The sequence below is a fragment of the Myotis davidii genome, unplaced genomic scaffold, assembly GCF_000327345.1.
Source record: "Myotis davidii unplaced genomic scaffold, ASM32734v1 scaffold26, whole genome shotgun sequence".
In the NCBI taxonomy this organism is placed as follows: Eukaryota; Metazoa; Chordata; class Mammalia; order Chiroptera; family Vespertilionidae; genus Myotis; species Myotis davidii.
Window position 1 is genome coordinate 894,508 of NW_006299245.1, and position 15,105 is coordinate 909,612.

Genomic DNA, 15,105 nt, shown 5'->3' on the forward strand with positions numbered 1-15,105 from the left:
ACCTTGGCTTCCTCCTTCACTGGAGCAAGCAAGCCTCCTGTTCGCTTCAGCTGCCTGGCTTCCGGCCGCCATCTTGGTTGGCAATTAATTTGCATATTGCCTTGATTAGCCAATGGGAAGCGTGTCGGAGGTATGGTTAATTACTATATTTGTCTATTATTAGATAGGATAGATTAACTATTCAGTCAGATTTTCAAATGAGTGCACAAAACAACTTTTTTTTAATTAATTCTATCTAAAGGTGCCAGTAAATTATGAGGAAATTTTTGTTAATTTCATATAGTCAATACAGCATACTCAAAACTAAGGTATTCAGAAGATCAACTGCAAGGAGATCTAGGAGATAGTAGCACTTTAAGAAATAAAAGTCACAAACTAAGTTTTTCAGTGGCTATAATTTACCTTCAAGTGGCACTATTTCAGATTTCTGGCTGTAATTCTATGTTTCTATCCCTTTAACTCCTTTTGATTAAATAATGTGTCTGTGTTTCCACTGTCTATTTTCTTTTTGTGAAGTTGTCAAGTGATCTCCATCTTGTCCTGTGTAATTTAAGAGACTTCCACGTCGCTCTCTGAGAGACTGTCACATAAGTACAACTAGGAGCACAATTTACAAGGTTCAAAATGAACAGTCATTATTAAATACTAAGGCCCAATGCATGAAATTCGTGCAACAGTAGGCCTTCCTTAACCCGGCTGCCGGCACCAGCTTCCCTCTGGCACCTGGGATGTGGGCTTCCCTTGCAGCCCCAGCTTCATCCAGAAGGTTGTTGGGAAGGACATCCAGAAGGATGTCTGGTCTAATTAGCATATTATGCTTTTTATTATTATAGATTGTCTCACTTGCAATGAATACATAGGCTCTCTCATTATTGCTTGGTAGGCATTTATCTAGATTAAAAGAGGTAAGAACCTTTTATCTAAAACTTTCACACAATTATTTCTTTGGCTGAACATACAATTTTGGAAGTTGTGATTTTATATGTCCTTAGGTTAACAGCTAGTAGTCAATCATAATCTTGAACAATATGCACAGTACATATTCTACTCTATGAAAATAAATACAGAGACAGCATAGAGTGGGTTTTCTCAGGTTTGAAGAAAAGTTAATATTTTTGTTATTACTTTATCAAAGTATCCTGACTTGTGTCCAGCAGTCATTGGTGCTAGGAATGTTTATGTAGCTGGAAGAAAATATAACTTTCTTTTACCATTTCAGTGCACAATGTCTTTTCTGTTTACAATAGGCAAATCTGATTATTTCTTCTGGTTGAGTAATTCCTTTCCAGGCAAAGTGAAATCCTGAATGTTTTCACAGGAACTTATTTTTGATAAGCACATGTGTGGTGGGTGCCAAATAAGAAAATACACTGACTTTCAGTAGATAGACAACTTGTGATAAAAATGTTTGAGTGTACTTGTACGTATGTGTATGTGTATATATTCCACATTCAAAGGCTATTAAATCGCATTGTTTACCCATATCTTCAGAAAAAAATCACTTCTACTGTCATGGTAAGCAGCCTGCTTCCCTATTTATAATGGTCGGGCCCTCTAGCAACTTCAGCGTGAAATTATAGCTAATTTACCTACAAATGTCAAGTGGTCATAATAATCTGGCCACTCAGTGTATATGCCTATATTCAACAGAGCCTATAAATTGGAAGTCTCCCCTTGTCTAATGATCATTTCTCCCCTTCTAGTCCCACTCACATACCCATTGAACTTCACTCAGTGAACTCATCTCTCCCTTTACGTATTTATTGGTTTGCATGTTTTATGCCCCCACATGTACTCTGATCTGTACTCACTGTACTTAGCTCCATGTCTTGAGTTATTACAGCTAACATTAAGTCCTTGCTATGTGCTGGATGCCATTCTAAACTTTTTAATATATTAACTCCTTTCATCTTCAAGATAGATAAAGTGGGTACCACAATTACATTCACTTTATAGAGGAGGAAGCAGAAACTCAGAACAGTGAGGTCAATCTGGCCGGAGCTGCACAGCCTGTAAGTGTCCAAGCTTGTATCAACCATGAGCACAGAACCACTGCCCTGGAGATCCCGAGTGGGTCAAGTTCCCCGTGATTGACTTTCAGAGCACAAAACCCTTTCCCTCTAACCTTCTCTACCATTGTGATGTTACATTTGTCTTTATGTTTGATTAATGGCTTCGACTCCCATCATGCCCAGACATCATAGAACCCCTAGTACTTACTAGATAAGTAATAACAATATTTATCAAACTTTTACCATGTGCCAGGTACTGCATCTTATTTTAAACTTCAGAAAGACCATGAGCTATCTACCAATTTATCTCCACCTTAGAGATGAAGAAACTGAGGCAAGAAGAAGTTAGACAACTTGTTCAAGGTTACACAGCTAGTAAATGGTGAAGCCAGGATTTAAAATCAGAGGTCAAACTCCAAAGCAGTGCTCTGAATGAATGAAGGAAAGGATTAATGAAAATATAGCTGGGAGGAGCAGGAAAAGCTATAGGGAGGAAATATTTGACATATCTGGAAGAGAAAAATCAAATATATATATATATACATACACACACACACACACACACACACACACTATAGGCATAGGAAACAACTAGATAAAGTAATGCAGAACAGAGCACCTAGACTAGAGCATAACAGGTGCTCAATGAATGGAAATGAATGGGTGAATATCTTTATAGCCCATAAGTTAAAAGTTTTGCATGTGTGTTTTACTACTAATGTTCTCTGTACATGTTTTTCTTTCAGTGCCACCATGGGCCTTAATTGCCATAGCCATAGTCGTGGTCCTTTTAGTCCTGACCTGCTGCTTTTGTATCTGCAAGAAATGCTTGTTCAAAAAGAAAAACAAGAAGAAGGGAAAGGAAAAGGGAGGAAAGAATGCCATTAACATGAAAGATGTGAAAGACTTAGGGAAGACCATGAAAGATCAGGTAATGTATTCATTCCATAGATCTCCTTAGATTTTATTGGAAATTAATAAATGGTTTACTCTTTTCTGTGAGATAAGTATAGAAATGAACAACTTCTGGACAAATAACATTGTTTTAGAGATGCTTTGCAATCCTTTCAGCCATTATTCAATATCCCAAAGTGCAATGGAAATATTTGGTAGGGTTTTTCGAGTCTCCTAAGCATATAAACCAGAAAAGGGCTTCCATGACCCTCTTGATGGGTCAGCATATTGGAATGATGCCTGGATATTCTGATTATAACTGCTTAGCCAGTCTTAATTGTGTTAGAGTTTGAGAAACATATTAAAGAATATCTGAGTGTTATCCCTCTTGGGCAGGTCACCTTTCTAGCATTATCACTTTTTTTTTTGAGATAAAGTTTTATTACAGAAAAGCTTCTTGCTGCAGGGAGGGGACCCAAGCAGGTTGCCCTCATTATCACTGTTCTTGATCCCTATTAGATAACTGATTCTTAAACGTGTTTATCACTTGATGAAAGCTACCCATGGTATGTATCCATCCAGCTCAATAATTAGTGCTTGGGAATAATGGATGATACAGGAAAGGAAGAAAAGTATGAGCTGGCCCTAAAGAACAGGGTAGACTTTAAAGGCAAAATTCTTATTTCCTTACATTGGAACAATTAAAACCATAACAAAGATTATAAAATCAATCTGGCTGGGTTATTTTCTAAGGAAGCTGTTTGGATGTCCTTTATACTGTGTATTTTTACTAAATTAACTGAATGATTTGATTCAGAATACTTTATTATTAAGAATTATAATGATTAAGTGCCTCTTCAGTTTTTTTGAATCATATTCACCATAGATATTTCTAAATAACATTTCATTCATATTAAAATATAGAAAGATTTTTCAAAGAAATAAAATTTTTAGTTTTCAATGTTTCCCTTCAAATAATTCAAAAGTTCTATTTATTTCAAAATAGCAACATTTATATGCAGTTTTATAAACTCGTCTTATAGTACAGTGGGGCCTTGACTTACGAGTTTAATTCATTCCGTGATGGAGCTTGTAACTCAAATTACTCGTATGTCAAATCAACAGTGAACGAGTGAGACACATGATGCTGGGCTGATGTTGTGGCGTTCACTGTGACGTTTGCTGCGCCAACTAGCGGTGTGGTATCTGAAGCTGGCTTGTAACCCGAATTTTAGCTCACAACTCAAAGCAAAAAATCAGCCGAGAGACGGCTCATATCTCGAAAAACTCGTTAGTTGGGACACTCGTAAGTCAAGGCCCCACTGTATTAATTATTATTAAGTAAACCTTAAATATGTGAATCTTAGGAACAATTGAATCAACAAAGTCATGTTAGTACATTTGCATAGTTTCCTAGTTAATCACTCACTCAGGACAATAACCCTCCACCCCAGTTCGAGTTTTAAACACTTTTTCTCAAAGACACAGTCATGTCTATTGAAAATAATTTCACAGAGCTCATTTTTCACTCCCTGAACTTTTGTTAGGTCTCAGGGCTATAGAGGGGATGTAAGGCTAGTGCTCATGCTCAGTGAGCTCTGTTCTGAGCTCAGAGTAAGAAGGGTTACATTTTTCTGAAAGTTTCTAATCACAATCATAGAATCCAATGCACAAAAGTTAAGTCACACGTGTCTAATAAAGACTTTTCTTTCTGGTTAATCTGTTACATAGAAACTGAGATTTTAAATCATCCCTTACTTTATTTCAATATGTCCAGAGCAAGCAGGACTTGATACAGATTTATTTAAATCATGTATTGGAATAAGTATAGAAGAAATCTTCAATATGGACATGAAATGAATCATTTTTACTTGAATTTCAACTATATATGTCAAACAATAGGTTGAAAATATAATACTATCATTTTCGTAACTACAATAAAATTAAAATCCCAGTATCCTGAAATTAAAAGTTTAAAGTATCAAATAATAGTATATTATTTGATAATATAATTATTCTTGAGGTCCAGTGCCCAAATTCGTACACAGGTGGGGCCCCTTGGCCTGGCCGGTGATCAATCAGGGCCAATCAGGGCCGTTTCCTCCAGTCCAGGGGAACAGATCGTAGGAGGTTGGCTAGCCACGGGTGGTTGGCTCTTGGAGTGTACTGGCCACCACGGGGGAAGCTCCTGTGTTGAGCTTCTGCCCCCTAGTGGTCAGTGTGTATCATAGCTACTGGCCGGTCGACCAGTTGTTCAATCTGTCGTAATGGTTGCTTAGGCTTTTATATATTTACTAGAGACCTGATGCATGAAATTTGTGCAAGGGGCTTGTCTCTCACAGCCCCAGCTGCCTCGGCCAGCCTTTGCAGCCCCTCACAGTCTCGGCTGGCCCTTGTAGCCCCTCACAGCCTTGGCCGGCCCTCACAGCCCCTCACAGCCTTGGCCGGCCCTTTCAGCCCCGGCTTCATCCAGAAGGTCATCCAGAAGGACACCCGGAAGATCTTTCAGCTGTCTGGTCTAATATATTACGCTTTTATTATATAGATAGATTATATTAACATTGAGTAACTATCATATTAACATTATACTAAATAACAATGTTTTTTTCTAAGACAAGAAATTTGTATTTTTCATTGTGAAATTTTTTCTGTATGACGTAAAAGACTATCCTATATAATAAAAGCTTAATATGCTAAGTGTCCAGTCGTCTGGTCGTCCGTTCAACCAATCAAAGCGTAGTATGCTAATGATATGCTAAGGCTACTCATCTGCTTGCTATGATGTGCACTGACCAACAGGGAGCAGATGCTCTGACTGGTAGGTTAGCTTGCTGCTGGGGTCCGGCTGATTAGGACTGAGCAAGGTGGGCTGGACACACCCTGGAGCCCTTCCGTGATCCCTACCCAGCTGGCCAACCTCCCGCATCCCTCCCTGGCCCCGATTGTGCATTGGTGGGGTCCCTCAGCTTGGTCTGCACCCTTTCCCAGTCTGGGAACCCTCAGGGGATCTCAGAGAGCCAGTTTTGACCTAATCCCGCAGGCTAGGCCAAGGGACCCTAGTCATGCACGAATTCATGCACCAGGCCTCTAGTAGTTTATAAAATAGTACCAGTGTTTATCACCTCTGTTATAACCTGGATAAATGACCAAGATCTCAAAAGTAATGAATACATAGAATTAACTGTAGCTAATTTTTCACTGGCCACCTATTCCTTTAAATGAGAGGGAAAGATAAATGAGTCAAATAAGAAAATATTAAGAAAGCAGTGATAGTTTATAGCAATTTTCTGTCACAACATAGCATTTAGGATTTCAACCCTCAAAAAGGTAATTAATTATTTTAAGTAAATCAGTTTGTCTACATAGGATTTTATAGGTTTTATTTTGATTTATAAACAATTAAATGTTAAATGATTTACAAACAATTAAATTAAATGTTTGGATAAGTGAAAGTAGGCTCCATGTGTAAACAGTTATATAACAGTATCTTATGATACTTTTTTAAGGCAGACAAAATAGCCAATAATGAGTTCTATCACTTTATGAAGGGGAAGTATGAAGAAGCAAAATGTAACTCAAAGATATTAAGATGCTATATCACATTTGATCAGACAAATTCAAAACAGCCTTAACACAAAGTAAAATTATTTTTAAATATTATTTAGAATATTTTTAAACAGAACGTGGATATGAACATGGGAAAGATGATGTGCTTATTTAAAAACAGATGTGAGAGGGATTTTAGATACAATTTCTTAAGATACCTAGATTTAGGAAAATCAATGTTTTTACTATTTTTCAATCCATATAACATGTCACAGAAATTTAAATTTCATTGTTCATGGCTACATGTCTCTAAGGTAAAATTTTATAACCAAGGAAGATATTTAATATTTTTCAATGACAACAAAAAACGATAAGCAGTATTTACACAGAAAAGATATATATTTAAGATTTTGTTAATGTCTTAAACCTTCAGAACACTAAAAATACAGAGTAAAAATATCATCTTAGAAAGTCATAGGTCTCGAAAGGTCCTTTCTCCATTGCTTTCACTAATGTGCGTAGATACTTTAATTTTTATTTCTTCCTTCTATGTCCTCCTTATCTGTGTTGTGTCTCATGACTGTTCTGGACTGTCCCTTGCGGTAGGTTTCCTCTGCTACTTAGACACACTTAAGTCAACGCTCGGATACATCTAGTGGCCTGGCAGCTGGGACTCCACAGCTGAGGGTGGACCATTCTGACACACATCAAGGCTGAACTAAATTGATTTTGTTTTAAGATGAAGGGTTCTCATATTAAATATTACTAACTGGTTAAGTAGAGTGTTATTAGAAAGCTCAAGTTTTTAACTGATGGGCACAGAAAGAAAATTCATTCCTTTGTTGATCTCTTTTTACTGTGCCCTATCAATGCCAAATCTGAACAATTTAACTTAGAATGAATAAGTGCTCCTTCTGATGGTTGTGAGCTAAGCGCCTTTTGAATGTTGAAGCAAGCCAGAAGCATGTGCACTAAATCTTTGAAATTTAAAACAAGGTCGATGTTCCCAGCACAGCTTTTTCTACAGCAATTTATCAAACTCTCAGAACTACTGGGTTTACAAGCTGTTTCTTCTGCATTTTGTTCCACTGGGGGAGGGAGGGGGGCTGGTATTGCTCTTGAGATATTATAATGGCCACTGATTTAATAGGCCTGAATTTAATGTGATAGTACAGAAAATGTCTTGGTTAAATTCAGCCTTTGGGACAAGAATAGACTTAATCACTGCAGTGATGAACAGTGGCACTGAGAAATTATAAAAAATTTAGACCTGTTTCATGCGGAATAATTGCAGAGATGGTCCTGCACCTTTTATTAGGGCAAAAACCACTTAGGGAGAAGGAGATTTAATATCTCAGCTATTTCAAATCGCACTGGGCTGAAACATGATATGCAAATCATCAGTTCTGAAGGAGGCTTTTGAAAAAGTATTTTAATCTGTAAAATCTTTTATTATAGTAATGTGCAGATATTTCAGACAGAAGTATGCATTAGTTTGCTATTATATTTTAAAAAATTAAAATCTTACAGGGAGGCAAATTACCTAAGCTACAATTTTCTAAGCACATTTATGACAGCATTAAAGACTTACACACAGCTAAGGTTTCAGTAATCTTTTTTTTTTTTCACTTTAGTGACACCCCACACAAAAATTAAAAGATTAGCATAAATTTTTAAATAATTATGTTGTTTCCTGCCTTTGGCTATCAGTAAATCAACATTTTATTATTCAAGAAAACATTGATGTATAAATTAAAATTTCCCAATTAAATAGTATATGGCTAACCAAATTTTTTAAACATTCTACACTAATCTATTAATGGTAATTTTCCATTTTTCCTACTCATCGTAAGCTCCTGAAATTTTTCAGGAAGCACAAAAGAAAAGCATCTCTGACTACAGCTCAACTCTGTTATCTGATCTTCCCACACAAACAAGTGTATTAATATGATGCCAGCAAGTCTCAGTTTTTTTGGAATCAAATTGGAGTTCACTGGGTAAAGCCAAATTGGAAAATCTTGTCAACTGAGAGACTGAGGGTGCCATTTGGAAGCACCTCTAAGGGTCTCTGTGTGAATGGATAAGTCAACAGAAAAGTCTTCTCTCAGCAGAAAAAAAGAACATGCATTTGGGAGCTGAGAGTGGTGGGAGCTACTCAGTGGTTGAGCTGTAGTTTAATGATTCCAATGCCTTTCTGAAGCCTAGTTATGCTTCTTAGATTCAAGTTCTACAAGAATGCTCAGGTTTATTTGATTGCTGACAAGACTTAAGATTCCCTTACTTTGTCAGAGATACAAAACAGTCTACCACTCATATGTCTTAACTTGATTCCTGTGAAGGTCTACACCACACACACACACACACACACACACACACACACACACACACACACGGCAAGAAAAATGCCATAACCAAAGACTAAGAGAAAATATTTTCTATATATAATAGAAAGGTATAAACTACTAAAATACAAAGAGTCCCTACAAATCAATAAAAAGCAACCAACAACAGAAAGATTACTAATGGCTATATATTGGCAATCTCTAGAAGAAAAGAATAAAATGGTCCAAATAAAGACTTAAAATTTTTGTCAACTTCACTAATGGTTAGGGCTATGTAACACTATTAGTTTTAATTTTGAATAATAATTCCTCATTTACTTCTGATTCTTTTTTTTAATTCTTTAAAGCAGTAGAATGAATATTCCCAGTAACAGAGGTTTTACTAGTAATACTTATAACCTTAATTATTTAGCAAAATATTTTTATTTTATTGGGAAAATATTATATATTTTTATTTTTTAAAAGAGGAGCATATTAATGTATTTTATGAAATAATGAGCTTTCTAGTGTTTCAATTTATATTACACTTAAGTTTTAGGTTATAAAAATTATTCAATTGATATAAACTGAGCTTTGAGAGTTCAGTCCCAAAATTTTTGTGCATTAATGCAAAATAACATTTTATACAGATTTCAGTATAACAAAATTGCAAACATAACTTTTTTATTTTTTTGATATTAAAAGGACCCATAAATCAATTTAATTCAGCCTAGCTTTCTATGGAGCTGTTATGAAAACAAAATGGTAAACTTAGACTGGAAATGGGGTAGATCTTTCTCTAAACATGCATTTGCTGGTAGCATGTTTTTCCTCTTTTTCCATAACCATTGCATATGAAACATAACAAATTAAATTTTTCTGAGAATCACTTACTCAACTGTTTTTTCATAGGAAACAAGGCAACAAAAGGCCACACATTTCATATAAATTACTCCACTGCATGTAACAATGGTTCTACATGATGGTTAGCATCAATTGCTTTAACCTACATGAATGTGAAACCTGGCCTGGTTAATAGCATGTTTATTATAATACTGAAATAAGCAGTTTTAGCAGAGCCAAATATAATACCAAGTTGACATTTGCAACAACTTTACATTTTTTGCTTGCAATATTCTTAGGGGCTTCTTCCATTGCTTCCATGTTGCTTGCTAATGGGGGAGGGGGGGAATTCCATGCACAAATGGAATTTTAAAAAATATGTAAGCATCAAATGTGAATGTGTGTCAGACAAATTGAGATTTCTAGCATCTTGGTGCTTGCTTTTGACAGCTTGGAAGTATAACCACAAGCCCAGTTTAATTTGGATTTTGATGAAAATTCACTTGAATTCACATACAATCCATTTCCCTACTCATAGGCCCTTAAGGATGACGATGCTGAAACCGGATTGACTGATGGGGAAGAAAAAGAAGAACCCAAAGAAGATGAGAAATTGGGAAAACTTCAATACTCATTGGATTACGATTTCCAGAATAACCAGGTCTGAGGCGGGGGAATGTTTTCTAATTCCATTACATTGTCTGAAATTACCAAGTAGAAATTGAAGCAAGTTACTTTTTAAAACATTTTGTTGGCTACAAGGGGAAAATGCAATTATCAAAGCCATTGATGAAATAATTTCTGAGTCCAGGCAGTCCCCTACTTGCTAATTTAACATTTGGTAATTAGAATTCACAGTATTCAACTGATTACATCTAATGTATGGCACTTACAATAGGCAGGCAGAATACAAATTAACTTGAAGCAGTCAGACTTATTCTGAGAGCTCCAACCACAGTCTCACCCCTCACAGCCTTAGCTAGAACAATCTTTCTTGCACTTCATGGATTTAGATCCAAACAGGGTGAGGGGCCTTTGTGTTATGCCACCATTCAAGCCAAAGTTTTGAAACTTAATGTATCAGTATGGCAGGAATCAAAGATGGAAAATTGAAATTCATGGATTTCAAAGTCATCCCTTGTGTAATAATATCATGATATTAGGTCAAACTCTTGATGCTAATAAGATAGAAGGTCTAGAACAGTAAAGAGACTAGGAACCTGATTTCTAGTGCCTACAACTACTGCCCCAAAAGTGACAAAACACTAAAGGAGATAACAAAACAGGCACATCTGCTTCAATTTCTCAAAAACCATGAAGTGCCACCTACATTAACAATAATATTACCTTTTTTTTATTGACTGCGTTATAGAAGTAGCACCAAGATAGCTGTTAGAAAGCTCTCTACATAAAAAAGGCCTTCCAGGTTCTTTGGCATTGATGAATATACTCCTTTAGCATCTGAATTGTCAAAGAAAGTAAAAAGCTAGACAAGAATTAGTGGAGCTGGCCACGTTAGAGATCTGTCTCTTAAGAATACTTAGGAGTCGGCCTTATTCTTTGAGATGGGAGATTTAAAACTCTCCAATTTGTTTTGCTTCCTCATCATTTTGGGTGAGGAGGAAATGGTAAATGTAAAGTACATGCGATTACTACTAATACAACATGTGTTCATTATTTCCAGTTTGATGAGGAATGAACCACAGATAAATCAAACTCGAAGGTTTAGCTTTGACAACAAATGTCCCGATTCAGTAATGCTGTGTGAGAGCTCTAAACCATTGCAGAAATTCGGGGCTTTATTTAAAAATTGATAGTCCAAATAATGTCTGAAATGTCACTTTCTGAAATTTCCACATTTCTCATAAAGAATGTGTTGATATGTTCTATCGTATTAAAAATAATTTTAGCCCTCACTGGTTTGGTTCAGGGGATAGAGTGTCACCCTGTGGACTTAAGGGTCCCAGGTTCAATTCCTGGTCAGGGCACATGCCCCAGGTTGAGAGCTTGATCCCCAGTAGGAGGCATACAGGAGGCAGCAAATCAGTAATTCTCTCTCATCACTGACGTTTCTCTCTCTCCCTCTCCCTTCCTCTCTGAAATCAATAAAAATATTAAAAAATAATAATTTTATTTCATCAGCTTCATTACAGTCCTGCCTAGTTATTTCATAATACATTTTAGAAAATAGCATATTGCTAAAGATAGAGGTTTATAAGTAAGGATTTATATAAATCTATAGATATACCTTTTATAGTTAAGTAGGGTATTTAAGGTCATTTCTATCATGCATGCCAAAATTGATCATTAGGACTTGTTTGAGAGCAAAATTTCTTTTTATATATTTTAGGGAAGGTCAAGGTCAACATATTATCTTCACATATATAATGTTTCCTAGTTATTAACCTGCCTCTTTATATGAATCCAGTGTTTTTCTATTAATTTATTCTATAAGTTTTTTCAGTAGAATCTGGTGGTATCTCATCCTGGTTAGTCATAATTTTAAAATTTCTAAGTTGGCTTTCAGTACTATAAATGTCATTTTTATAAAATACAATTTTTTTAAGATTTTTTTATTTTATTGAGTTTTTACAGAGAAGGAGGGAGAGAGATAGAGAGTTAGAAACATCGATGAGAGAGAAACATAGACCAGCTGCCCCCTGCACACTCCCCACCGGGGATGTGCCTGCAACCAAGGCACATGCCCTTGACTGGAATCCAACCTGGACCCCCCAGTCCACAGGCCGACGCTCTATCCACTGAGCCAAACCTGTTTTGGCATAAAATACAATTTTTAAGAAAATAATAGCACAGATTTTTTTCACTCAAATATATGAGCATGTTTACTGTTCCCATTCTAGTAAACATCAACTTTAAAAAGGCATTTTATTCTGAGGATCTAGAAGATTCTACCTGATGAAACTTTTATTATTATGCACTCATTTTCCAAATGTTCTCAACTAATCTGATTTATAAAATGATTTCCATGAGTCATGAAAGATAAAGTCTGAGGAACTGCCCAGATAAGGCTATAATCAAATATACACATTTGTTACCAAAACTAAAAGAGAGCTCTAAGGTATTCTAATTGAGACGCTTTCATGATGAAGGGAAATGTGATACTTATCTCAGACAGAAGTCAGGGGGGAGTTGGAAGAAGAAATTCCACCCCTAACCAACAAAATATCCAAAAATATTTAAAATATAGATGATTTGGTTTTAAGGAGTTTAGGTATATTTCTAGAGCTTTCCCTATCCAAAAGAATTTTTTTTGCAAAATGAGAAAGACATAGAATCTTGCTTATTCACATGCAATCTTGCTTACTCACATGCAATCTAAAGGCAAACACTAGATACCAATTTGGCAAAGCGAGACAAATTGTTTGATTTACTAAATATATCTTTATTATCTGATGTCTACCTTAGCTATTCTTTGATCATCTGTCTGTGTTTTGTATATCTACAATCCAATACTCTTATTGCTATTTTTATATAATGATATCACAAAGATATTGAAGCATTAAAACAAAACAAAAATAATTCAGGGCATTAATCCAGGTTAAAAAATGAGTTAACTAACCCAAATGCACTTACAAACATAGTGGGTCAGTTTTACAGAAAATAACTGTGACTTTTTTGGAAGGGGGTGAATTGCTTTTTCACTTTGTTGGCTTTTTAACTATGTATACACACACTTTTAATAATTATAAAATCAGTGTTTATTAAAGTACATTTCATTTTCAAAATTGGGCTATCAGTCATTAAACTGTGTATACTTTGAGGGGGGAGGGGAACTATATATTATGAACAATAAGAGAGTCTACGTTTGTTTCCCATATGGATCTAGAGCAATCTGTCGATACAAAATGTGTGGTGTCAGAGCATCTAGAATAGTCCACTCACAGCTTTTATTTTATTTGCAAAAATATTTAAAATGCCAGCCTGTGTCCTCATTCATAGCAAGACATAAGAATGGATCACTAAGAAAACAGACTTGAAAAAATTCAGATATTTCTGCTGTAATGGAAAGAAACACAGAAAATTAGTCACACTTACCATTAAAAACCATAACTCTAATGTTCCCTTCCTTTACATGAAGTTGAAATTATATTTCTTTGACTCAATGTCTTATATGTAAACACAGAATTTAATATATGGCAATCATTTTCCTATCAGTTAAAACAAAAGTAGTCAGCACACAAGTAAGTATAGGTCAAATATGATAAAAACTTGAAGATCTTATTTTTATCTCAAAAAGGTACCTAATTTCTAAGAAATTTCTAGCTAGTTGATCTGAGGCTTTGGTTCAGAATAAAAATTTCCTACATTATAATTATACACTTGTGATTGTTTAACAATTTATTTCCACTTACAAATCATGCCCTAAAAGAAAAATAACGCACAAGGGCTTTTAGCAACTGGGAAGTTATTTGATTGCAACTCTTTTGCAATTATGAATTCCATAGTTAACTGTAATCAGCAACCTTTTGAAAGCCTCTTTTATGCTTAAAACCAGGCTTTCTAGAGCCTGCATCTGCCATAATTGGGTTTCTGAAGTCTGTACAGCTCACTTCATTTGCCTTCTGTGCTCAGATTCATAAGAGAAAAATGTTTATTAAAAGCAAAGAGGAAGAGGGAGGAATCACAATATCCAGCAATGTGAACAAATAAATCTTTTCCCAAATGCCCACCAATGTCTGTGTTTGCTGTATCCGTTGTTTATTTCAGCTGCTGGTCGGGATCATCCAGGCTGCCGAGCTGCCCGCCTTGGACATGGGCGGCACATCTGACCCGTATGTGAAAGTGTTTCTGCTGCCCGACAAAAAGAAGAAATTTGAGACAAAAGTCCACCGAAAGACCCTCAATCCTGTCTTCAATGAGCAATTTACTTTCAAGGTATTGTTTTATACTTACTAATTTTTCCTCTGTTGTTTTAGATAAGCGACTGAGCTCATCCTGACACCTACACAGACATGCACATGACCGCTTTTTCGGAGATTTAAAGGGATTCTATTCAGAATATTTAAAATTCTTATTTTCCATCCAGTGAGGATTTTGCATTGCATTTAGATTTAGCCAAAGTAGGATTCAGCTCAGCCATTCAGAATAAAATGCAGGCTGGAATATGACTGAGAGGTCATGTCCACATATAAAAAGTGAGGTCACCTTCAAGTGTGTGCCAATAGGCTTGACATTTTCCTCTCTATAAAATAAAGTCAAAAAAAATAATGGAATTATTGTTTTTAAGTTTCAAAGTTCCTGAACATAGGTAAATCCTGTTGCAATCACAGAATAAAGTAAGCTATGTCCATTGTTCAAATGATGCAAATAGACATTTCTCTCATTGCCAAGTTCTGTGTGTACAAGGGTAAATTGAGCCCTCTCAAATCATTCTTCTTAACCATTCAACAAAAAGGTGAACATATTATTTGTATGCACTTACAACATTCTTCTTTTACTCTAGGCCCGTGGTCGGCAAACTGCGGCTC

At 35.7% G+C, this 15,105-nt stretch overlaps 1 protein-coding gene across 5 annotated transcripts in view; it reads left to right on the forward strand.

Annotated features, from left to right (window-relative positions):
* The window catches only part of SYT1 (synaptotagmin 1), a 552,577-nt gene that overhangs the window by 392,322 nt on the left and 145,150 nt on the right, over positions 1-15,105 (forward strand). For 3 of the 5 annotated variants that reach the window (XM_015571120.1, XM_006774704.2, XM_015571121.1), the window contains 3 exons: positions 2,759-2,943; positions 10,155-10,277; positions 14,345-14,512. In XM_015571120.1, the coding sequence (XP_015426606.1) occupies positions 2,759-2,943; positions 10,155-10,277; positions 14,345-14,512 (476 nt within the window). The remainder of the gene's footprint in view (positions 1-2,758; positions 2,944-10,154; positions 10,278-14,344; positions 14,513-15,105) is intronic. The other 2 variants (XM_015571122.1, XM_006774705.2) reach the window with 1 other exon arrangement.